The 25,665-nt window shown below is 38.9% G+C and overlaps 1 protein-coding gene across 1 annotated transcript in view; it reads left to right on the forward strand.

The window, feature by feature from the left end:
* Nucleotides 1–25,665, forward strand: part of DENND1A (DENN domain containing 1A) — a 539,355-nt gene that overhangs the window by 122,138 nt on the left and 391,552 nt on the right. Inside the window, exon 3 of the mRNA XM_068966275.1 lies at nucleotides 23,551–23,594. Within this exon, the coding sequence (XP_068822376.1) occupies nucleotides 23,551–23,594 (44 nt within the window). The remainder of the gene's footprint in view (nucleotides 1–23,550; nucleotides 23,595–25,665) is intronic.

A 25,665-nucleotide genomic window follows, 5' to 3' on the forward strand; every position in this document is an offset into this window, starting at 1 on the left:
CTCTGACTTGATTGTTTGAATTGTGTGAATTGGAGAGTAATGTTTTTTTAGCATGACACTTTGGGAACTGCTGCTTGGTTAGGATACTTTTGTTTCAAGGTCTCTTTGAGTCAGTTCCTATTAAACATGAAATGTGACAACCTGTATAACAATGAGAATATTTGAACAATACAATACTTGTATTATTATTGTATGGCTTTGAGGAAAACCTCATACTGTGTCTAATTGAGTTTATTATGATTAATGATTTTTTTAAACCAAAGAGTACTTTTTTGTTTTCTTGACCATTGAGCTTACATTTTTAAATGGATTTAAAATATACTATAGAGTATGTAGAATAAGAATTTGCAACCTAAAAGGTAATTATACAGCAGTTTTAGTATAGCATTTGCAAAGAAGTACTGTTAAAAATTATATTCTCAATAAGTTAGGCTTTAATAAGCGGCAGGAGAAGGAAGGGGTGAAAAATATTAAATTAACATATGCTTTCATTAACAGTTCCTGTGAATTTTTATAAAAGAATTGATCACAGTGAATTTATTCAGTAAATTATCAATGTCCATATTATATACCTCCTGAAGAATGCCTTGTAGTATCATAGTCAGAAGCATATCATTAACTAAAATGGTGTTCTTTCCCTTTTTCATGAGAACAAAGAATTCAAATTTAGCTGCTTGATACTAGCTACATTATGTAAATTATTATGGTAAATGTAACATTATGTAAAAATCTCCAGAGTAGTTGCATGAGGATTTATATTGGTGAAATAATTTTTGTTTATGTACTAATGTCACTATGAATGACGCTTAAGAGATGATTGCAGCAGTATCAAATGAGACATTTCTTTTCTCGTAACATTGTAATTATTGAGATAGGCGGTTTCCTCATGGCCTTTTTCTAAAACTAAGCTTTGGAAAGGAGAAAGAAGCTGTGAGAATGTGAAGTTTAGGGCTAGGTAAAAGTTTGGATTTGTGTCCCCATGAAATGCTCTTAAAGCTTGATATTTCATGATTCATAAAAGAAATCTGGTAGACATATCTGACCACTTTGCTCTTGCTTAGTATTTTCACTTGGTGGTCTGTTATCTGTTTGGATTCACTGTTTTTTGTTGGATAAATGTGAGTCAGGTCTTTTTCTTTGGGTCTAAGAAAAATTAACCCAGTGTATTTTGGTATATTCTGTTCTGCCAAATTTACTAGCTATGACTTGTCATATTTCAAGGAATTAATACATATCAAAGTATCAGACTCTTTCTCGAGGCACTTTTTTGGATGAGGAAGTCTTTGCCAGCTGCCCTTAGGAGTTAAAGAGAAGAATGGGTGTCACCAGGCAGAGACAATTGGCTGTCCATTTGAAACAAGTTTCCTGCCTGCTCACACCATTCATAAAAATAAATTACAGCTGGATTAAAGAACTGCCTTAAAAACAAAAATTCATAGCTTTTCAAAGAAAATGTGAAAATATTTTTAAAGGTACAGATAGGAAAAAAATTTCTTGAAATAAGATATGGAAAAGTACAAATCATGAGGTAAAAGACTTGATTGACCTTACTAACCTTTAAAATTTTGGTATGGCAAAAGAAAAAATAATTATAAACAAAACAAAATGATCAGATTGAAGGAAAAAATTGGCAAGGCTTGAGATCTAGAATAATAAGGAAACTGAAAGAAATAAGTAGAAAAATAGACCAAAATGTTAAATAGCAAGTCACAAAAGAAGAAATTAAAATAATCACCATGTGAAAAGATTACAGGACTAAAAATCAAGGAAATTCAAATCAAAACCATGAGATGCCATTTCATATGTGAGACTGGCAGAAAAATTTTAAAGGTGAATAATAATAGCAAATGTTGGTGAGCATGTTGGGAAACAAAAGCTCTTAAGTGCTGGTAAAAGTAAGTGGAGGGTATTCATACACTAGGAACTAGCAGTGTCACTTTTACACAGATAATGTAGAGAAATTATCACATGTGCACAAGGAGGCATAATCAAAAATGTTTATATATTTTTTAATGGTAGAAATATATTGAAAATTTAAATGGTCCCCAGTAGGGGGAATAGATAAATTATGACATGTTTGTAGTTGGAGAATATTATAGCAGTTAAAATGAATGAATCCAGTCTACTTGAGACAAAATGAACAAACCTTTAAAATATAAATGTGAGTAAAAAAAGCAAGTTGAAAAACATTACATATAGTAAACCAGATATGGCAATGTTAAAAATACAAAACAAATCTAGATTTTGTCATGGGTATATTTGTATGTATTAACAGTATAAAAGCACAAAGGGAAGGGCTGCACACCAACCTCAAGACAATGGTGACTTCTGAAAAGGGGAGGAAAATGGGATGAGGATGGTGGGTGATGCTTTAACTGTATTTGTGGATAGGAATGTTGCAAAAAGTTAATATTTGTGCCATCACCTGATGAGTCAGACAAAATGTGGTATATTCATGTAATAGGAAACTAGTAAACTGTAGAAAGGAACAAACTACTTATACGTGCCATGACATGGACCAACTTGAAAAATGTTGTGCTAAGGGAAAGAAAGAAGCAAGATGCAGACACCCTACAATGTATGATACCGTTTAGATGAATGTCCAGAAAAAGCAAATCTGGGAAGATAGGGGGCAGATAGATTACTGCTTGTTTGGAACAGGAGTAGGAAAATAGATTAACAGTAAAGGGGCATGAGGGACTTCTTTAGTTTAATGAAAATGTTCTAAAACTGACCTAATGGTGGTGATTTACAACTTGGTAAATTTACTAATAATTATTGAATTATATACTTTAAATGGGTAAATTATGTGATACATGAAATATACCGAAGACAAGTTATTAAAAAGTTAATATTTTTAAATCTCTGTGGCACTCAATATAAGAGTATTTCAGAGGTTCAACTAAAAATTATTAAAAAGAACACCTTTCCATATCCTTTATACATAGTTCTAATCAATTCATTATTTTTAAAAAGGTATTACAGTTTACAGAGATGTAAATCCACAAAGTTAATTGTAGAGGAGCCTGGTGGGTTACAGTCCATGGTGTTGCTCAATAATTGGACATGACTTGGCAACTAAACAGCACGAACAAATAGCTTAATGTATGTGTATACTTGTATAACCCCACCAAGATCAAGTTCAGTTATGGTGCAGCAGTGTGACTGCAGTTAACAGTACTGAATTGTGTACCTAGTTGAAATTTGCTAAGAGTGTAGATCTTAAGTGTTCTTACCACACACAAGAGAGGTAACTATATATTATATTAGGACTTCCCTGGTGGCTCAGACAGTAAAGTGTCTGCCTACAATGCGGGAGACCTGGGTTCAAGCCCTGGGTTGGGAAGATCCCCTGGAGAAGGAAATGGCAATCCACTCCAGTACTGTTGCCTGGAAAATCCCATGGACAGAGGAGCCTGATATGCTACAGTCTATGGGGTCGCAAAGAGTTGGACATGACTGAGCGACTTCACTTCAGTGGATAGATTATTTAGCTTGATTATTTCACAATGTTTACATATTAATATGTCAAAGCGTCAAGTTATACTTTAAATATATACAGTTTTTGTCAGTTATACCTCAGTAAAGCTAGAAGATTCACTTGTGCGTCCTTCTAGTCAGTATCCTCCCTTCTCCTCCTGCCCCCAGAGGCAACTACTGTTTTGATCGTTATAACTATATATTAGTATTGGTTTTGAACTCCATATAAATGGGGTCATCTAGTTTCTTTTGATCAAAATTTATCCATGTTGTTACATGTAATTCGTTCTTCCTAATTGCTATATAGTATTGCACTATAGAAATACACCACAATTTATCTATCCTTCTGTTGACTGATACTTATTTTACTTATATTTTAGCAATAAACCTACCATGAATATTCTTGTGTATGTCTTTTGATACACCTGTACACTTATTTCTCTTGAGTATATGCCTAGGAGTGGAATTGCTGAGTCATAAGATGGGCGTATGTTTGTTTAGCCTACTTAAATATTGTCAAAGAATTTCTAAAGTGGTTGTACCAATTTATTGTTCCTAACAGTAAATGGCAGTTCTGGTTGTTCCACATTCTCCTAAATCACTCTGAATGACTCTATAACATTCTATTACATAGATTTACCATAGTTTATTTAACTATTATCCCATTGATTATTTAGGTGGCTTCATGTTTTCAGTGTTGCTTTTTCTTTCTTTTTTTTTTTTTTTTCTGTCTTGACCACCCCTTGCAGCATGTGGAATCTTAGTTCCCCAGTCAGGGATTAAACCTGTGTCCCCTTCATTGGAAGTGTGGAGTCTTAACCACTGACTGAACTGTCAGGAAAGTTCAATACTATTGTTTTGAACAACACTCTAGTGAATTTCTTTGCAGAAGACAGTGATCTCCATGAAATCCATGGATGCTTTCTTAGAAGTAAAATTGGTGATTTAAAAGGCATAGACATTTAAAATTGAATATTTGTGCTGGTGAAAATTACACTAAATTACTTTCTGTCCAACCACACTCTTAATTAAATATGAGAGTGCTTATTTCCCCAGATTTTTGGCTCCAGATGTTTCCCATACTTTGAACCTTTGCTAATCTGATGGGAGCAGGGGGAAGACAGAAGCATCTCTTTGTAACCCTTTTCTGGCATCTTTCAGGGTGGTGAGCTGTGGTGTATACTATCCCATCTCTTTGGGAAATGCCTTCAATTTTGGAAGCTGTGAGAGGAAAGGGAGGCCCATTTGATTGTTTAACAATGTCTGGTCAAGCCTTCAGGCAAGAAGGGTAAAAGAGCTAAAGTTGAAATTGAAATGTTGGTTACCTTGGTAACTCTAGACTATGTTGATGTGAAAGAGAGCCAACAGTTCTCTAGCAGAGACTGCTACTTTCCTTACAGTTCACCTCCTCACCCTTCCTTTCCAAAGCTTCTTAATTTCTGTTGTACCTGGGTCATTTAAGGAGAGTATTTCTTGTGTTTTATCAAGGAGAAACCACAGGATCTTGTCTCTTAATGCCTTCTTAGTACCTGCTGCTGCTGCTAGGTTGCTTCAGTCACGTCCAACTCTGTGCGAGCCCATAGATGGCAGCCCACCAGGTCCCCCGTCCCTGGGATTCTCCAGGCAAGAACACTGGAGTGGGTTGCCATTTCCTTCTCCAATGCATGAAAGTGAAAAGTGAAAGTGAAGTCACTCAGTCGTGTCTGACTCTTAGCGACCCCATGGACTGCAGCCCACCAGGCTCCTCCATCTATGGGATCTTCCAGGCAAGAGTACTGGAGTGGGGTGCCATTACCTTCTCTGTCTTAGCACCTAACACATCACTATTTGTAATGTATAAAAATAATCTTGCCACGAATGACCAACTAGTTCACTGGACCCGTTTTTTTCACTTGGGAAGGGAAATGTTGTCAGGGTAGTTTCGTTATGGAAATGCAAGTCCCAGTGCTTGATGCCCGGAGAGACCATGGAACAGAGAATGGTTTTTTACAGGGCCCAGCAAGGAGGTGGGTGGCTCATGCCTGAGAAACCGCAAACTCCCTGAAAGCTTTCAGCAAAGCCCTTTTATAGGAAAGGTGAGGGAGGGCATGGTTAGTTGTTGCAAACTTTCTCGGTGTCAGATTCTTTTTTTCTTGAGGTCAGGTCTTGGTCAGGTAATGATGTTCCTGTGAACCTCTCCCCCAAACAAATGTTATTCTCTGCTCTGACAAGAAAGGGCAAAGACCTACGACACAATGTTCATCCTCCAAGGTCCTGCTCCTGGCTAGGAAGAGGCAGATCTCAGTTGGCAGCACTCTCAGGGCCAGCTCTCCAGACACTGGCCAGTTGTCATTGCTGAGAGACCCAGGCACCTAACCCAGCTGACCCTTAGGCTGCCCAGAGGGCGGGGGTGGAGAGGGTGGGGGTCTCACAGACTGCGGCCCAGGCAGACTGCCATTGCTATTAAGTCGCAGAGACAGGAGTTGGGGAAGAGGTTCACTGCTGCCCGTGGTTCCCAGCCAGTGGGTTGCCTTGGCAAGGGCTCTGGAGCCCTGCAGGGGGCTGTGTTCTGCCAGCCTGAGCTGGGTGAGCTGGAGGTCCTCTGGGAGACCAGGGATCTGCCTCTTACCTCACTGTCCACCCGACCACCACCACTCTGCTGACTGTTGGCCGAATAGCCCACTAACTGTCACTCATTGACAGTGGTTGCTTGTGGGAGGGACTCACTGTGGTGCTAACTAGTGGGTGAGCAGGACCACTAATGGTCCCGTGGTAACCGATGCCTGTTAATTGGGTTGGGGTCGGGTAATGGTGCACAGCAAAGGCTGTGTTCTATGGTCTGTGTTCAGCCACACTGTTACAGATTTATAGGATTCAACAGTCACAGATTGGAGAATGCTTTCCCAAGACACTGACCATACCTTCTCCTTACACATCCTAGCCAGTACACACCAACCCTATATAACAGAGCAGGATGAGCACAGGCCTTAGCAGGCAGCCATTGCTGGGTCTCATTACTCCACACCATGTTACTAGGGTCAGCCGTTGGTCAGTGCCTCAGTGGGCCCTACCCACAAGCAGCCAACTCTCAGTGAGTGATGGTTAGTTGTCCTGCTCAGCTATTGGTCAGCACCACAGTGGGCCCTGCCCACAAGTAACTGTCAATGAGGCACCATTAGGGAAGCGATTCAGCCAAGGGTCAGTGGTGTGGTGGTCATGAGGTGGAGAGTGAGGTAAGAGGCATATTCAGGCCTTCTCTTGAAAGCCCTCCAGCTCACCTAGCCTTGGGTCAACAGGTGAGCTGAAGGGCCCAGGACAGACTGGGGACTATGCCCTGCAAGGCTCCAGAGTCCTCACTAAGGCCCTCCACCAGCTTTGGGCCAGGCTTTGAGGCAGTGGTGAATCCCTTCCCCCATCCCTGTTTCTGTGACCTAATGGCAGTGGCCATCTGCCTGGGTTGCAGTTTGTGGGACCTGGCCCCTGCCTTTTGGGTGACTTGAGGAGACTGAGGGCTAGTTGGGTTTGGTGCCTGGTTCCCTCAGGGATGACAGCTGGGCAGGGTATGGGAAACTAGCTGTGAAGGAACTGCCGATGAAGATCTGCCTCTTCTTAGCCAGGACTGGGGGCTTGGAGGGTGAAAGTTGTGCCTTGGGACCTTGCCCTTCCCTGTCAAGACAGAGAATGCCATTTCTTTGGTAGAGATTTACAGGAGAAGCATTACCTGACCAAGACCTGACCTCAAGAATAAAGGATCTGACACCAAGAAGTTTGTAGCAACTAACCATGCCACTCCCTCACCTTTTGCTTTTAAAGGGGCTTGCTGAAAGCTTTCAGTAACTTTGGGGTTCTTAGAGCATGAGCCACCCATCTCCTTGCATGAACCTGTAATGAACCTTTTTCTCTGTTCCACACACTAATGGTTAGCATTGATTGGCCTCACTATGGGTCGGGTACGTGGACTTGTGATTCAGTAACACCCCTGCACCACTACAGCCCTCTTCTTTGACCACACAGTCCAGGTAGCATTCCTTCTTCCAGTACCACACCCTTTGGAAGACAAACCATGTACTGCTGCCACGGTAGCTCAACATACACAACAAAGTTCAGCTATACTTCCTTTCTGGGATCCCCTGGAACTTACAGGAATTAAGTTTGCCTCATAAACTTTTCAGGATTAAGTACAATAACGGATGTGAAACACTTTGAACACTGACTGGCATCTAACAGATGCCTAACACCTTTCCCTCCGTGCCACCCAGAGGAAGAAAGCATATAAAAACAATAAACAACTTCTGAGGTAACCAACTATTCAGTTCCTCTGATGGATCTTCTGCTTATGTAGCAGAATTTTTACCAAAACTGTGTGTATTCTCAGGCTGTACCTGAAATCCTGACCTTTCCCTGTCAGCCCTGCTGTATTGTTGGGTCCCATTTCTTTCCAGGTGAATGACTGGTCTTTCACATTTGTCCTGTTTTCCTCATTAGGCCAGAGTGCTCCTTACTTATTCAGGCTGGATCCCTAGCCTGTCCTTGCCTTCAGTTATCGTTGGCCCTATCCAAGATGGTCCAATCTTGAGAACCAGTAACTGTCTTGAGAACTGTGACAGAGTGTGGCTGAATGCAGCTCTTAACACATAGCTCTGGCTGTATGCTGTGACCCCCACACTCTGTTACCAGGCAACGGTTACTGCAGGACCTGTTAGTGGTCCTGCTCAGCCATTGGTCAGCACCACAGTGAGCCCCTCCTACAAGCAACCAACTGTCAATGAGTGACGGTTCGTGGGCTATTCGGCCAACAGTCAGCAGAGTGGTGGTGTCAGGTGGACAATGAGGTGAGAGGCAGATCCCTGGTCTCCCAGGGGTCCTCCAGCTCACCCAGCCTCAGGCCAGCAGGAGAGCCGGGGAGCCCAGAAAACAGATTAGGGGGCTCTGTCCTGCAGGGCTCCAGAACCCTCGCAAAGGCCACCCACTGGGTGGGCCCAGGCCTTGAGGCAGTGGTGAACCGCTTCCCCAACTCCTGTTTCTGTGACCTAATAGCAGTGGCAGCCTGCCTGGGTCAGTCTGTGAGGCCCCTTGCCCTCTGGGCAGCCTAAGAGTCAGTTGGGTTAGGTGCCTGGCTCCCTCAGCGATAATAGCTGGCCAGTGTCTGGGGACCTGGCCCTGAAGGTGGGGGCCAACTGAGATCTACCTTCCCTTAGCCAGGACCTGGGAGGGTGAACATTGTGTCTTGGGACCTTGCCCTTTCTTGTCAGAACAGAGAATTAACATTTGTTTTGGTGGAGGTTACAGGAACATCATTACCTGACCATGACCTGACCTCAAGGAAAAAGGATCTGACACCAGGAAGTTTGCAAGGATAACTACGCCCTCCCTCACCTTTCCTGTTAAAGGGCTTTGCTGAAAGCTTTTGGGAATTTGGGGTTTCTCAGGCATGAGCTAACTGTCTCCTTGCAGGGCGCTTCAATAAACTTTTCTCTGAATTTAGTCTGACATTTTGTTATTGTTTGGCCCCTCTTTGTCTTGTGCACAGGAACTTGCATTTCAGTAACAATTTCAGTAACCCCCAGATTGTAGCTGGGAAGAACCAATCCTGACAAAGCATCACTCCTGTTCTCAGGGATGAGTTGCTTGTTTATTCAAATGTATCTATGAGGGATCCTATGAGCAAGTCTTAGGGAAGCAATAAGATGGCAGCTTTTGCTACTGTACCTTTGTTTCAGTGAACCCTGAGCACAAGGAAGTTCTCTGAGAATCCAAGTTTATTCAGGCTTGGAAAAGAGTTACTTCTTCAGTAACTTGAAAGAAGTTACCGAAACTTTGACAATGGTTAACTTTAGTAGGGTTGGGATTATTTTTCTTCCCTCTCCTTTCCCTTGTGTACTAGCCTCTGCTGCCCACCTAACTGCTCTTCTACCTCCACCCGCCCACCCCCACTCCAAACGACCCACATATCCTGTAAGCCCTGTCTTTCATGCCCTTGTTCCTCACCTATCTCCACTGAGCCATACCTCAGAATGGTTGTAGAACCCAGAAGCTAGGGGAACCTTGATGCATTACTCCTAGGAATTGGCTGACAGATTGGATCTGAGTGTGAGGAAAAGAACAGGAGTTCAGTGTAAATTTGAGATGTCTGTTAGATATCCAGCTGGAGATCTTGGGTAGACTGATAAATGAGTCTGGAGTTGGGAGAGGTCAGAGCTGGAGAAATATGCAGTTGACAGTGCATATTTGAAGTGATAAAACTGAAAAAGTGAAAGTGAAGTCGCTCAGTTGTGTCTGACTCTTTGTGACCCCATGGACTGTAGCCTACCAGGTTCCTCCGTCCATGGGATTTTCCAGGCAAGAATGCTGGGGTGGGTTTCCATTTCCTTCTCCAGGAGATCTTCCCGACCCAGGGATTGAACCCAAGACTCCCACATTGTAGGCAGACGCTTTACCCTCTGAGCCACCAGGGAAGTTGATAAAACTGAAAGAGACCAGGAAAACAGACCACCAAGAAAAAGTGAAGTCCAAGGACTAAACTTTGGGGCTCTTCTTTCAGAAGAGGTCAGTGAGAAGCCCAAGGAGCAGCAGTGGGGCAGAGACGTGAGATGCTCTGGAAGCCATATAAAGTGCTTCAAGGAGGAGGAAGCAATCATGGTGTCAAATGTTGCTGAAAGTCAAATAAGATGAGGGCTGAGGATTAATTAATGTCAAGAGTAAGAGAGTCATTGGTACATGAGTTGTTTTAGAGAAGTGGGGTGAAAGCTTGGTTGGTATGGTTCAAGAGAGTAAGAGGGTAGGAATTGGTGACAGTGAGTGTAGATACTCTTTTGAGGAATATGGCTTTAAATAGGAGGAGAGGCTGTATATTGTCACCCTGCTTATTTAACTTATATGCAGAGTACATCATGTGAAATGCTGGGCTGGATGAAGCACAAGATGGAATCAAGATAGCTGGGAGAAATATCAGTAACCTCAGATACGCAGATTGACACCACCCTTATGGCAGAAAGTGAAGAAGAACTAAAGAGCCTCTTGATGAAAGTGAAAGAGGAGAGTGAAAAAGTTGGCTTAAAACTCAACATTCAGAAAACTAAGATCATGGCAAATAGTTGGGGAAACAATGGAAATAGTGAGAGACTCTATTTGGGGGGGGCTCCAAAATCACTGCAGATGGTACTGCAACCATGAAATTAAAAGATGCTTGCTTCTTGGAAGAAAAGTTATGACCAACCTAGACAGCACATTAAAAAGCAGAGACATTACTTTACCAACAAAGTTCTGTCTAGTCAAAGCTAGGGTTTTTCCAGTCATCATGTATGAATGTGAAAGTTGGACTGTAAAGAAAGCTGAGCGCCCAAGAATTGATGCTTTTGAAGTGTGGTGTTGGAGAAGACTCTTGTGACTTCCTTGGACTGCAAGGAGATCCAACCAGTCCATCCTAAAGAAAATCAGTCTTGGATGTTCATTGGAAGGACTTATGCTGAAGCTGAAACTCCTAATACTTTGGCCACCTGATGTGAATAATTGACTCAGTAGCAAAGACCCTGATGCTGGGCAAGATTGAAGGCGGAAGGAGACAGGGACAACAGGATGAAATGGTTGGATGGCATCACCGAGGCAATGGACATGAGTTTGAGTAGGCTCTCGTAGTTGGTGATGGACAGGAAGGCCAGGCATGCTGCAGTCCATGGGGCCACAAAGAGTTGGACACAACTGAGCTACTGAACTGACTGACTAAGGATGAGAGGAATGGAGAGGTAGCCATGGTGAGGAGGTGGGCTTGACCTTTTCAAAATATTGCAGAAAAAATAGTAGATTTGCATGCTGATGGGGAAGATCCAGCAGAGAGGTAAAATTAATAGAACAAAAAAATTGGCAGAGCATTATTTGAGTTGGTGAGAGGGGATATAATCCTAGTTCACAAGTGGAGGAAGGGTCTTTTCAGACCCTGTGGACAGTTCTTCATAGTAATGGGATGAAGGCAGAGTCTTTGGGGTCAGAGATAATAAGTGGATAAAAGTGGCAGAGGAGGCTTGTGAGAGTTCTCTTATGATTGCCCGATTTTCTCACTAGAGGGGCAAGTTAAGATAATTAGTGTTAATTGAGGTTGGGAAAGTTGGAGAAAGTGTGACACAGTCATTAAGGAGAGTAAAAGAGTAATGACTTAAGGAAAATGTGGTATAATTACCAAGTCACATTAAAGCTCACTTACAGTGAGTAATTCAGATTTAAAGTTAGCACAATTGTGTGGATTTCTTTAGCCACAGTCAGGTACAGGGGTGTAGGTAGATAACAATATTTAACAAGGATTGTGGTTTTGCCAGGCAAGAAGGGCAAAGTAAGAGAGGCATGAAGGAGTCAAGGATGTCTGTGAAGGAATAGTTACAAAATAGAATTTAAGCTAGATAAGGAAGATAGTATAGATTTGAGGTGGATGAAGGGCAGTGAAGAGATTGATAGAGTGTAGGTCATTGTGGAATTGAAGAATGAAGTTGGGATGCTTTAGAGAAGAATGAACTGAAGGAAAGGAGGTAGGTCATGGTTGGAGCCTGAGGTACTTGAGACTGTGGTTATTGAGGGGGTTTCAGTTATTAGAGCTGTAGAGTTCAGGTATGACCCTGGAAGTGAGTAGCTGAGATTGCTGGAGAACAAGTTCCTTGGGCAGAGAGGAGGGCAAAAAATCAAGAATTTTGGGATTTAGAAACATCATCTAAGTGACTATGTAGCAAAATCAGTAAGACCATGGTGGGAGGAGGGGCAGTGCACCAGGATTCATGAAGGTTAAGGAATGAAAAGCAGCAGATGACAGCAGAGTCAGGAGGAGGAATATAGTCTGGTGACTCTACTGAAATCTGGAGTTTTGGAAAATGAGGGAGAAAGTTTCCTAAAGTGACAACAAGGAGCAGAGACCACCTACTCCACCTTCAGGTCAGTGGGAAGAGAAGTGTAGAGGAAACATTCACCGCTTGAGAGGGCTCACGAGGAAGCCAGCTTTTGACCACAGTAAGAACGTGAGAATGTGTTGGGAACTTAGAGGTTGAGAGTTTTGCTGCCAGCTGACCATGAGTGCTAGAAAGACGTAAAGGAGCTTCTTGAGTCGGGGAGCAGGGTAAGTGAATGTGCCAGCTTACTGTTCATTTACCAGTCATGTGTAAAATTCACTGCACTTTAGACGGTGGACATGGTTCCTTTTTAATTTTTTTAAGTGCTAGGGTGATTGAATATTAATTCATGTAAGAGTATATAATTGGCCAAATTTATAAATTCTGATGTCTGACAGCATGGTCTGATTTAGACATGAGAAGACATCAGGTTTTGTAGGAAAGTAAATTGATCAGGCGGGCTAGATTTGGGAATTTGTTTTTAAGAAGTAGAGATGAAATTGTGTGGGTTTGTCTTTTTTACGTATGTAATTTTATTTATTTTTGGCTGTGCTGGATCTTTCCTCCTGCTCAGGCTTTTCTCTAGTTTGGGTGAGCAGGCTTCTCATTGTGCTGGCTTCTCTAGCTGTGGAGCTTAGACTCTAGGGTACATGGGCTTTAGTAGCGGTGGTACACACAGGGGGTCAATAGCTGTGGTTCCCGGGCTCTAGAGCCTAGGCTCAATAGTTGTGATGCTTGGGCTTAGCTGCTCTGCAGCATGTGGGATCTTCCCAGACTAGTGAGTGAACCTGTCTCCTGCATTGGGAGGAGCCCCCGGGAAAGTCCTGGGTGGGTTTGTCTTAATGGCCAGGCTAAGGATTCTAGCTTTTTAAAAACATGAAAGTCTTCAACCATATTAGAAGAACCTAACAGAGCTGTTTATTAAGATAGAAAGTTAAGGAAGATGATCTGAATAATTCTTCAGAATGAGTCAAAGTGTGGTGAATAAAGCATGGTCAAGTTTAGTTCTGTACATTTTGGAGACCATCCCGGTTTGAGACCACCAGGGTTTTAGGGAAAGTGACCAAGTTATAACATATAAGACTGCTCTCAAAAGTGTAGTTTCCACAGTTAGCCAAAGAAGTAAGAAATGAGGGAAAGTTACAGGGATGTGTTTATGGGACCTTCAAATGATTTTGCTAACAGGATACTAGTAAAAATTAAAAGAACCGTTCTAAAAAAAATTAAATGTAGAATTACCGTATGATCCGGCATCTCCTCTTCTAGATAAATATCCAAAAAAAGCAGGAATTTGAACAAATATCTGTATACACACATTCATAGCAACATTATTCACAAAAGCCAGAAGATAGAAGAAACTTGTGTCCACAGATAGATGAATGGAGAAACACATTTTGTTTCTCCATTCATCTATCTGTGGACACAAGTTTCTTATTATTCATCCTTAAAAAGAAAGGAAATTCTGACACATGCTACAGCATGGATGAGCCTTGAAGACATTGCCAGGTGAAATAAGCCAGTCGCAAAAGGACAAATATTGTATGACTCCACTAATGTGATGTACCTAGAGTAGTTAAATTCATAGAGGCAGAAAGAAGAATGATGGTTGCCAGGGGCTGGAGGAGGGGGAGGGAACAATGGCCAATTTTTTTTAATGGGTTCGGAATTTTAGTTGGCAAAGATGAAAGTTTTGGAAATGAATGATGGTGATGGTTATACAATAATGTGAATAATGTATAATGCTACTGAAGTGTACACTTAATGGTTACAATGGCAAATTTTATGTTATGTATATTTTACTATGTACACACACACAAAAGCGATAAAGGATGTAGGCACTGCTTCTCTAATGATACAGATAACAACTAGGCAACAATGACTTGTTTCTCCAGGAAAGAAAGGCAGAATTTTGGTATAAGAAAATTGCTTGACAGGCATAGTATGTTTCCCTTGCTGGTGTGTCAGCTTTATTTATACTGTGTGTACTAGTTTGGCCTTAGTTCTCAGTGTGGTTTGGTTTAGAGATACTTGGAAACACATTTTCTTACATAGGAAGACATTTTTTTTCTGTGTTCTTATTTGTTTTGTTTAGCCAGTGACTTTTTTCATAGATGATACAAGGATAACCTCTAGCCTTCAAAATTACTCTGAATTTTTAATATGAACTTATCTTTGAAATATTGTATTTACTGTTTGAATTGAGTGTTAGTTACTTGGGAGTCATTTTATTTATATCCTGAACTTGGCAAAAAAATTTAAATAGAGAAATTGGAAAGCTCTCCTTCATAATCTGCTAAAGCATGTTTCATGATCACAAGTTTTAGTTATTTGTCCAGCTGTATTCTTGTTGTTGAGACACAACAATGACTAGAAGACAATCAACAGGAGAACATAAATAAATAAAGGCAAAAATGAAAACCAGTGTTGAATCCTTAGTAGTCTGGTGGTTCTAGGCTAAACCCCAGCTCTGTTACTTAACTCTGTATTTGTTCTTAGTGAGTCTCACTTTTCTTATTTATAAAATAAGGCTACATCTACTTACCTGACAGAGTTGTTGTTAGGATTAAATAAAATAATAAAATAAAATTACTTATGGCAACAGCTGGTATACCTAGGCATTCAGGAAGTGATAGCTGATAGCATTATAATTATTACTGCAAAAATCTTTAATAAAACTATTTTTGAAATCTAGAATGCAAACTTAGAAAGCAAAGGAATTAACAGAAAGGTCCTTCAGTTTATACAAAGATTCACCTCAGGGTTTCAATAAATCTGGGAGAGTCCCTGGTGCATTTGATGTTTACAGATCATTAGCAAACAGATGCCAGGAGGCAAATAAACTGTAGGTAAAGGATTTTTGAACCACTGACGATGCAGAGAAAATCAGTTTCTGATAAAGTTGTAATATTTCTAAGTAGGTAATAGCAGGCAATGGGAAATTTTTAATTGGGTTTATAAAAGTTTATTTCAGGAACACATGAATTTCCAATTTGAGGTACACCTATACATCTGTAGCCATCTAATTTATAGTGCTTGCTTATTTCTCCACTGGGATTTATTTATTGTACGCTTACTATATGCCAGTGTATCTTGAGTAAGCCTGTGGCGTTCAAAGGCTTCTTTTCAAATTGGATGTTTTGAAATTGGCCTTTTATCCATTTGGAGAGACGGGTATTTAATGAATTTATTATATTCTATTTATTTTATTATGCCCAAATATCTATGGGTATATATAATCTGTAAGACATTTTGTAGGAGACAAAGCTAAGTAAAATATGGGCCCTGGACTCACAAATACTTATTCATTCTCCCCTAGGCTGTTCAGAAGGGGCCTGTGGTGGTATGAGGTGAACCCTGGCATGGCCCTGGACTCTACACATGACCCTGCCACTTCTTCCCTGAAGTTTTTTCTGTCCTGGCCAGGACTAGGCTCAGTGCCCCTGTGCTAATCACTACGATAGCATTTACCAGGCCTTGCAATGATTGCTGGTTTAATTCTTCGTATTCTGCATTAAACTGTAAACTCGGGGAGAGCAAAGACTATGTCTTATTCATCAATGGGGCCAATCACATTAGAGGATTTGCACTGTGTATAAATACTAATTTTTTAACTGAATAAGTGATAACTTACTGCCTTTTTAACTATGATAAAATTGTGATAGTCCCAATATCATAGCTGTGTCATGAGGATAAAATTAGACATTTTATGTAAAATGCCTGTTACAGTGCTTGGCACATGGTATGAAAGTCACTCAATCATGTCCAACTCTTTGCGACCCTATGGATACAGTCCATGGGATTCTCCAGGCCAGAACACTGGAGTGGGTAGCCTTTTCCTTCTCCAGGGGATCTTCCCAACCCAGGGACCGAACCCAGGCCTCCTGCATTGCACACGCATACTCTTTACCAGCTGAGCCATAAGTGAAGTCAGGTGCAATTCCCCAGTAGAAGTAGAGAGACTGTCTTTCGTATCAAGGTTAACAGTGAGGTGTGAGGGCTCTTGGAACTAACGCTCTGTGGTTTTTCTTTAGCTGAGTTTTTGCCAGAAAAGAAGAGGTAACTTTTTTCTTGTTGGATTCAGGGATTGTCCAAGGGCATGAGAACTCCCCTCCTGTTCACCGGATTTTATTTAGTTGTACTTGATCTTTCTTCTCCTCCTCCTCATGCTTATTCTAATTCTTTTACACTTTCCACTTTTGATCAAGGGCTTCCGAGGTGGCACTAGTGGTAAAAAAAAAAAACTAAAAAACAAAACCTGCTAGTGGTAGTTTCCTGCCAGTGCAGGAGACTTAGGAGACAAGGGTTTGATCCCGGGGCTGGGGCTGAGTACATAGTGGGTACTCAGTCAGTAGTTGTATTTGAGAGGATAATTAAGTTATCTCTTTTCACCAAATTTGACAAATGTAATGTATCTATTAATGAAGACCATATGCAGTGATCCCACTTTCGTAGTACATAAAAGGCGCAGCTGTCGTTTAGGTTACGTCTGAAGTAATTATTCACATTGGAATAAAAATCTGATATTTGTGGTAATCTTTAAAAAGGTGGGGTAAAACTAATCTTAACTCCTAGAGAAATTAAATGGAAGCCTGAGATTATAACCATTAAAAACCTTCTTCAATATTTATCAGTCTGATAGATTTTTACAGATTAGTTCTAAACTTTGAACCAGTGTAAGAAACCCTACATTCTTAAATAATACTGAAAGTTGAAAAGCAGGATATTCAGTAGGGAACAAGGTAAGTGTAAGTGAATGTGTTCTTTTGACTTTTTTCCTCGTTTCCAGCACACCATCTCTTTTCTGTTTTAAATTTCCCTTTGGAATTTGACTTAGGCTTGATTTTTGGGTTTACACAGCAGAAATTTGGTTAATGATCAGATTTGTATTCCTGTAGTGAAATTAGTTTATGAGAAATATTTCAAATTATTAGTAAGTAGTGGTATTTGCTGGTCAAAATCTATCAGCATTCTCTGGAAAGATAGATGAAACTCTCTAGATTTTACTGCATAATGTCAATGGACTCATTATTTGTAGGACAGCTGATGCATTTAGTACTTGTTGATTCACTTAATTGGTAACTGTACTACATTCATAACTCCAACAACTGAAAACAATAGGTCAGTGTCTGTTGTTTATTCATAAATAGTCACATCGAAGCAGGATATGTCTGAAAGGCAAAATATGGTTAGTTTGAGGAGAAATCTGGCATGTGAATGATTCCATTGCTTAACATACTGAGGTGGGTTGTGCTCTCCTTTACTGAATAACGCTATTTGGATTTTCATTATAGGTGTAGATGGTGAACCATCCCTGTGTTTATTAGGCTGGTTGCTGTGAATTAGTATTTGAATATATTTTAAATGCTATTGTTGAGGGGAAAGTCTAGAATAGAAATATGGTTAAAAATTGGTGATGACTCAAAGTTTGTATGTCTTAACAGTTTTCATGTTTTAGAGCAAAAAGGTAATACCTAGAATAGATTTTTAAAGTAAGAAATTCCATTGCTATATGAAGGCTGAATGTTCATTTAAAGTACTTTGAAATGATTTTTAAAAAAATCAGTGAATTATTCTCCATTGTAATTTCAGAATAAAATCTGCATTTTGGAATCAGTAATTTTTAAAATACGTAGTTTATTTTATTTTTAATGTTTTTTTTTTAAATTGTTACAGTTGCCTCACATAGTTGAGTCAGTTTCTGCTGTACAGCAAATATCCCCTGTTTTTGGATTTCCTTCCCATTTAAGCCACCACAAAGTACCAAGTTGTGCTATACAGTAGAGTAATTTTTAATTAATAATTTTTAAAAGAAAAGACAATATAAATCATTTTGTTTCATTATCATGGAAAAGGAAAATGTGTTTTTTTAATGTGAAACTTTTCTTTCAAAAATGTATTTTTTAAATAAGTGAATTTTAAGTCTTATAAATGAAATAATTTTCTAGAATGATTGCATTTAGTTAAAATGCTAAACTAATGATTCAGTTATTTCATAAAATAAAGTGAAGCTTTTTATAGCTAAAACAGGTTTAATAGGCAGTGTCCTGGAAGCTCTTTATTAGTTTAGTGCAGTCCAGTTTGCAGTTCTACTGTCAAGAAACTTTAATTCTACATGATAGGAAAAATTAACTTCTCTTCTTGAAGATTAAAAGACAGTTTAAGTGTTTTGAGGAAGATTGAGTTTGTCCTCAAAATGTACAGCTTTGCAGACTATTTCCTGAGGGTCTATATTTTTAGTATATAAAAATGGAAAGTGTCGTTAGGGAAAGAGCAGTGTAATGGACTATTACTCATTTGCAGCATATTCTCATCTTCTCATCTGGAAAATTAAATCTGATTACAGCTGGGATTAACATTTATGGTTTTAGGGGAAAGGAAGATAGTATCTTAAACTCCATGAAATTGAACAATGAGATTATATCGTTATACCTCATTTTAAAGTCTTCACTTTAACGGGGCATATTTTTATTGTTGTAAGCTTACATGTGTTCACTATTTGTCTCTTATTGACTGAAATATCCTAGAGATAATGGTTGGAATTTAGTAGGTGTTAAATATAACATTTTCTGCCTTGATATCTAGCATGTTAAAAGTGAAAGCAGTGTAGATTTCCATGTTAATGGCTACATTTGCAGTTTCTTTTAAATTTCCTAAAAGAGCTCCAGTTGTAGAAGATTGTAACATTTGATTACTGTACAGTTGCTCCACCTTTCACAGAAAATGAAATCAGTGTATTTTTCAATAATCAGTTAAAGTGTCATGGCTTGACCTTCAAATGGAGTCAGTCATTGGTGTGGCAAAGGAAAACAGGAGAATAATTTGGTAAGCTATGTGTTTGTGTGTATGTACACTTTTTAGTTACCAGTTTACAAATAGGCCCTCCTACATAAGCACGGTACTTCTATGAATTATTTTGCATTTCTGTCGTAAAAGATCTGTCTGCCACGTTTTCTAGAAACTTTAAGCCTAAGGCAGCACTCAAGGTTTTGGAGCCTGTATAAAATAATTTATAGTGCCTTTCCAGTAAGTCTTGCCCAAACTGTTATTCTATTAATTAAACATCCTGTGGCAATCTGGTATATCTTAAAGATTTAATAGTACGTTACAGTAAAAAGGCTATTGAGATAGAAGAAAATTAGCTTTTCTTAAGGAAAAAAAAAAGCATTTCTTCTGAGATCAGTTTTTTTGTTTTTGTTTTGCTGCGAAGACATAGGCTATTAAGCATGGTCATGTCATATCTACTCCTGAATGAGACTGTGCTCTTGGGAGTCCTATACTGTAAACTGTCTGCTTTAAATATGGAAATGCTTTTGTAACCTCCAGTGGAAGTGGCACACATGTGTCAGTGTGGGGTCAGTGTCTTGCGTGGTCACAGTGCTGAGAAAAGGTAATGTCTCATCAGATTGACATAATGCAAAATCTTGTTCTAGAGCCAGCTATCTCTTTTTAGCCTTATGTGGTTAAGTCATGTATGGACTCTTCCATACCATACATCTTGTTAGCAAGGTATTTTAAATACTTTTCAACAAAAAGATTGTGTTTTCCTGGGAGATGTTGAAATTGATTTTTAATTTTTTAAATAATCTGTTAAATCTGGAGAAATTTGCTGAGAAAGAAGGGTCTTGTGCATTACTATATTAAGTTCTTAATTTTCTGTCAGAGGGACAATTCTTAGAGAAAGCTTGACATATGCTGATAACTATCCTTACTACCAAAGCCTAAACAAATTGTTAATTTTTCCTTTTTTCCTTGGTAGTACTCTTATCTGCAGATTTTTGCGTTGGAAGTTAGCTGTTTGGTGACGCTGCATTTGGCAGTGAGGGTATGAATGTGAGAAGAAATTTTGGAGCATTAGCAATTATAGCATTGGATGGTGGGTAAAGAAATAGATACATAAATATTAGACTGATGCACAGTTTTCCAGTGTATGTTATTTTCCATATAAAGATATAGAACATTTCATAAAATGTTCCCAGACCATTTAAAAACTCAAAGAAATGCAGCTGATGCAATGAAATACATAGAGTACTTGTAAAAGCATACAGACACGCAAGTGGATTGCTGCCAGACAGAAAATTTAAAGGCGGTTTGCTGAACTGCAGGGTGCTAGGTTTTGTACATGTGCCATGCTGAAACTGTTAGTAAGGCGGGTGTTGTGTTGCTTGAGAAAAGCAGATTGTATTTGGACCTTTTTAACTCAGATGTTTCCAATGTCGATATTTTGGTGACATTAAGGCATTGCAATCGACTCAATGTGAAAAATGATTTCAACCTCCTGTGCAAAATAGACATTTAAAGAAAATGCATACAAATTTTTTTTAGTTTTTGTGTTAATTTTTACAAAATGGCTTTCATAGGTTTATTAACTGTCAGACTGGATCTTTGAGCTAATTGAATGGAACTTTATAGGTTGGGCTTTAGTTTTAAAAGGCATTGCCTTTTTTTTTTTTTTTAAATGTTGCTGTTGAGAGTGTTAAAGACCTATGAAGTTTTTTTTTTTTTGTAAATCTCAGGGTCTTATAGAAAGGGAATCAAAACCTTTATGCTTGAGTCATTGTAAATAATAATCCATGTATTATCTTGGAACATGATTCTGTTAAAATCTGGGAGTCCCACTCTAGGGTTAGTCTCAGGACAGTTGAAGGAATTTAGTTGATGAAGGTACTTAGTTGATGCTGCCTATCATTGAGGCAGTGTTTAGAATAATATGGTTTGAATGACCCCCATCTTGGAGTTCCATGGTCATTTTTACTTTCATTGTATTAAAACAGGTTGATGTTTTTCATCTATTTTCCTTTTCCTTTTACAAGTCTATGTATATATGAATAAAATACATTTTAAAAATCACAAAATTATTAATGTAGTTTATTGTTAACATGGTTAGCTTAGTTGGTTAAAGAGATTTAAGACCTTCCTTTTCCTACTTATAAGCAAACATTTTTAAAATTGAAGAATATACTACAAATTTTGGTTTCTGATATTTATCCTCTCAGAAAATGGTGATAAAAAGTAGTTTTTTACTTTATTCCATCTTTATTTCCATTGATATTTTTGTGGTTCCCAAGAAAGAAACTATTGCAGAAAGAGGAAGGGAAAGTCGCTCAAGTCGTGTCCAACTCTTTGTGACCTCATTGACTATAGCCTACCCAGCTTCTCAGTCCAGGGGATTTTCCAGGCAAGAGTACTGGAGTGGGTTGCCATTTCCTTCTCCAGGGCATCTTCCCGACCCAGGGATTGAACCCAGGTCTCCTGCATTGTAGGCAGATGCTTTACCCACTGAGCCACCGGGGAAGCCCGAGGAAGCAGAAAAGAGGACTTGATATTAAAGATTTATATGTGAGTCATTTTTGTATGAAGTTTTCTTGTTGAAGAGTTAACTGTTCACCACATGACAACTGGAAGAAAAAGAATAAGCCTTAGATTATTTTGTGGCTTTTCCAGCCTCTGTATTACTGTGTCCATCAGTGACTTAGAGCTGCATTTTTGCGGGGAGTGTGGGGGGTGGGTCTCAGTAGCAAATTTTAAATCCTAAAATACCAGTTATTTTTCTGGACAGAGTCATTTATATATATTTTAGGAATTAGAGCCCTCTTTTTGGATCTTCTGCTCCACCCCCACAGAACATTTTTAGGGGTTGGCTGGGCTTGTGGCTGTCTCTTTGCATCCTGCTGGCAAGTCCTCATTATCCCCACCCCCGCCCTGGACCTAGTGCTTTTCAAGCCACAAGATTGTGCCTTCTGGCCTCCTGTCACAACATCCACAAGTCCTTGTGTGTTTTCAGCAGCTACTTCCTCTGATTTACCAGAGCAGCCCTGCAAGGTACTGCAATGAGGATTACTCTAGAATTCTACTAGTGCTGGTCTAGACATGTCATTTGTGTCTTCCTAGTATTTGCAGATGAGGGTAAAGAAATTTGTCCCTAGTTTTGAAGTCAACCGGAAGACACTTTAAGAGCTAAAGTAGTGTACAGGTAGTTTCAACTTTTCTGCACCACCTGTTTTGGAAAGTTCTGCTTTTTGTGTGACCTTTTGAATATTCCTTTTGTTATTAGTATTGAGTGTTGAAAAATGACATCCATTGACTTGAAAACTAACATTTCTAAGGTTTAAATGTAGTTTGTGAATAGGCCCATAATTTCCCCCCTTTTTGATTCTTTCATTGCAGAACAATTAATTGCATTTTTATCTTGTGACATGGAGGACTTTGACTTTTACATAGATTCACTTTTATGGAGAAATAAATTGATATTTTAGAAGATAGATATGACAACTGAGTAGTATATACTATACTCACTGTGGTTGGGGACCTTCTAATATTGTGGTTTTATGAAAGCATTTTGTATTGATACATGATTTCTCAAATAGATACTATTCTGATCACTCTTCTTAATGTGTCTCTGAGGAAACAGATCTCTCTTTTAGAAAAGACTGAATGTTTCCCTAATCAATAGCAAATGGAGTGCTAATAGCTTTTAATTAGTACACTTCTATATTGATTTAGAGATGATGGCATTGGGTTATCCTGCAATTATGTTGAAGAATCAAGTGACCACTTTCCTGATTCCATTTTAAACAGATTGGTCATGAAAGATATCTTCACCTATGTATTTTTATAGTTTCTGAGCAAGTCTAATCTCATATGATATTTTGTTAACACTGACAAGCTAAAAGTATTGTTTTCTTTTGAAATTTTTCATCTATTTTCAAGAGAGCATAAATATTTTGGGAAGAATTTATTTTTTTAAAACAGGAAATTTTGCATTTCTTCCTTGAAAGAGTTCTTGTCTGATCCTTGTTTTCACCCTGACTTCTCCCCAACCCCTGCCCCTGAACCCAACCCCTACCCAAACATACAAGCCCACATCTGTAACTGTGAAAAGGATACTTCTGATAAGAGAAGAAAAGTGAAGCAGATTTAAGACTCACTTTCTCTGGAAAAATATGTCTAGGGCAGTTTGCAGCTGGCAAGATTTTTGCATTAGGTAATAGTCTAAAGTTAACAGTAGCATCAGGTCTTTACGATTTTTCTTTTTTGTATTTCTGGAGGAGGGTAGTGGGAGTGCTTCGCTGAGTCCTTCCCTGTGCTCATCAACGTAGCAGCCTCAGCTGCCCCCCTTGGATCCCCCGCCAGGGCTGCTATCATCTTCTGATCAAATATTAATGTGTGATCCTCTGCTTGCTCACTAATCCAAAGCCAATTAATATTATCTGTCAATTATTTACAGATCCTGAGGTGCAGAGGCAATTCCCGGAGGACTACAGTGACCAGGTTCGGAATGCGTAATTAATTTTTTACATGACAAAATTTATTTCAGCGTTGTTCAACATATTATTACTGTTCTTTTTACTGAAAGAGATAAATGAATTTTTAGAAGGAAGGGAAACAGTAATTACAAACCTAAGACAAAAAGTAAAACATACCAAAGTAGGATTGAAAATATTGGTGCTAGATTTGGGGTGTTACCTTCAGGGGAAACATGCACAAAAAGTAAGGAAGAAAACCTATCACAAATTTTACTTTTCACTTTGAGGTATGCTACAGCCTGCAGTTCATTAGCAAATCCTTTTCGGATTGCCTGTGAACTTTTTTTTTTTTTTAATGCTATTTAAGCAGTCAGGAACCAGTATAACAAAAAGGTAGGGAGGATGGAAGCTTATCACATTTCCTAAAATTGGAAATGAATAATGAAACTGTGTCATGGTAGTACTTAAAGGAGAAGATAGATGCACATGCAAGAATGGTCTTTAGGGTGAGGGTGGTTTTGATGATGATGGTAGTGAAAGTTGTTTGGCGAGTTGGTCTTGCCATCATGCCATCTTGAATTTCTTGCATTCTGCAAGCATGGAATGGAGTAGAAAGAATTATTTTACTCACAAAATACTGCTGAAGTTCTGAAGCTGCTCTACTCTTTATAATTAAATCCAGGTTATACATTCTGGATTTCAGTTTCTATCTTGAGAAATATTAGAAGTGTTTCATACCTTTTTGGTGTATACCAGCTTTTGGGGGTATATTATGTTAGTATACCAAACATGCATTTTGGTATACTTATTTTTAAAAGGTGTTGAAATAAAAGCATCCTCAATTACATAATTTAGAAAGCATTTTACATGTGGTATATTGTACAAAATAAAAACATTTTTCTGAAGTGCCTCCATTTAATTTTGTGTATTAAAAAATGTCCTTGGATGAGGGTAAGTATGATGGAATATAAGTATCGAGTACAGCAAGTACTACCACCTTTGCAGAGTGGCCTGTTGTATACACGGCAAGGCATCTCATATATCTTTAGGAATATAACTGGATAATCAGGATAAGATGCTTTGTCATGAGATGGATTGTACAAGAACCCAAGAAAACTGGTATAGTTTGCTTTGCATATGACCTCAAGACTTTAAAATGAAATTTAACAAAAATAGTCATTTTCTCACTCTACCGTGGCTTCATCTTCCAACAGAAAAGTTAAATTTTTATCTTACCTTAAGTTGGTATGGGATTGAGCCCTTTGGATTTAATTTACACAATCCAAAGATTATAGGATCTTACAAAGATTTTTTTTCTTTAGACAATGTTTAAAGGGTGGAACATCTTAAAGCTTTGTTTAGAATAAACTTGCTGCCATAGTTCTTACCCCTGTTGGAGGAAATGGCAACTCACTCCAATATTCTTGCCTGGCAAATTCCGTGGACAGAGGAGCATGGCAGGCTGTACTCCCTGGGGTCGCAGAGCTGGACATAACAGAGTGGCTGAGCACACATGAACATAGTTCTTAAGAAAATCATTCTTTTAAAATGCTGTTGTCTAGGTAGGTTACCTTTCTGGTCCCATGATCTGAATTACCCAGTGGGAAAAAATTATGTAGGAAAAAACTTAACATAGTTGACACCTGGGTTTATTCCTTTAAACATAGTTTCTTACTGTATCTGAAAATTTGTGAGCACCATGATCTTTTTTTTTTTTTGGAGGGGGGTAACTTAAAAAATATTGCATGGTAATATGTTCATGAGCAAAAAGCAATTTAGGAAATAAAGATAAAGCAAAAATAAGAGAATGGAAAGAAAATACAAGTCATCAAAATTTTATGACTCAAAAGATTACTGTGATAATTTGGTGTTTATTTTTTCATGTTCTTTAAGTGTATGTATGTGTTTATGTTTGGGTAGAGTATGTATATATACAGGTGCTCCACATACATACACATGAAATGTGAGATAGAAATAAAGAGAAACATAGATTTTCTTGACTCTGTCATTGCATATAGTGCCCAGTTTACTGATTAAGTATTATTGTGTTGTTAACTTAGTTCTCTTACTTTAGTTAATAAATAGTCTTATAAGTA

This window comes from Capricornis sumatraensis, chromosome 1 (assembly GCF_032405125.1).
Source record: "Capricornis sumatraensis isolate serow.1 chromosome 1, serow.2, whole genome shotgun sequence".
Taxonomy (NCBI): domain Eukaryota; kingdom Metazoa; phylum Chordata; class Mammalia; order Artiodactyla; family Bovidae; genus Capricornis; species Capricornis sumatraensis.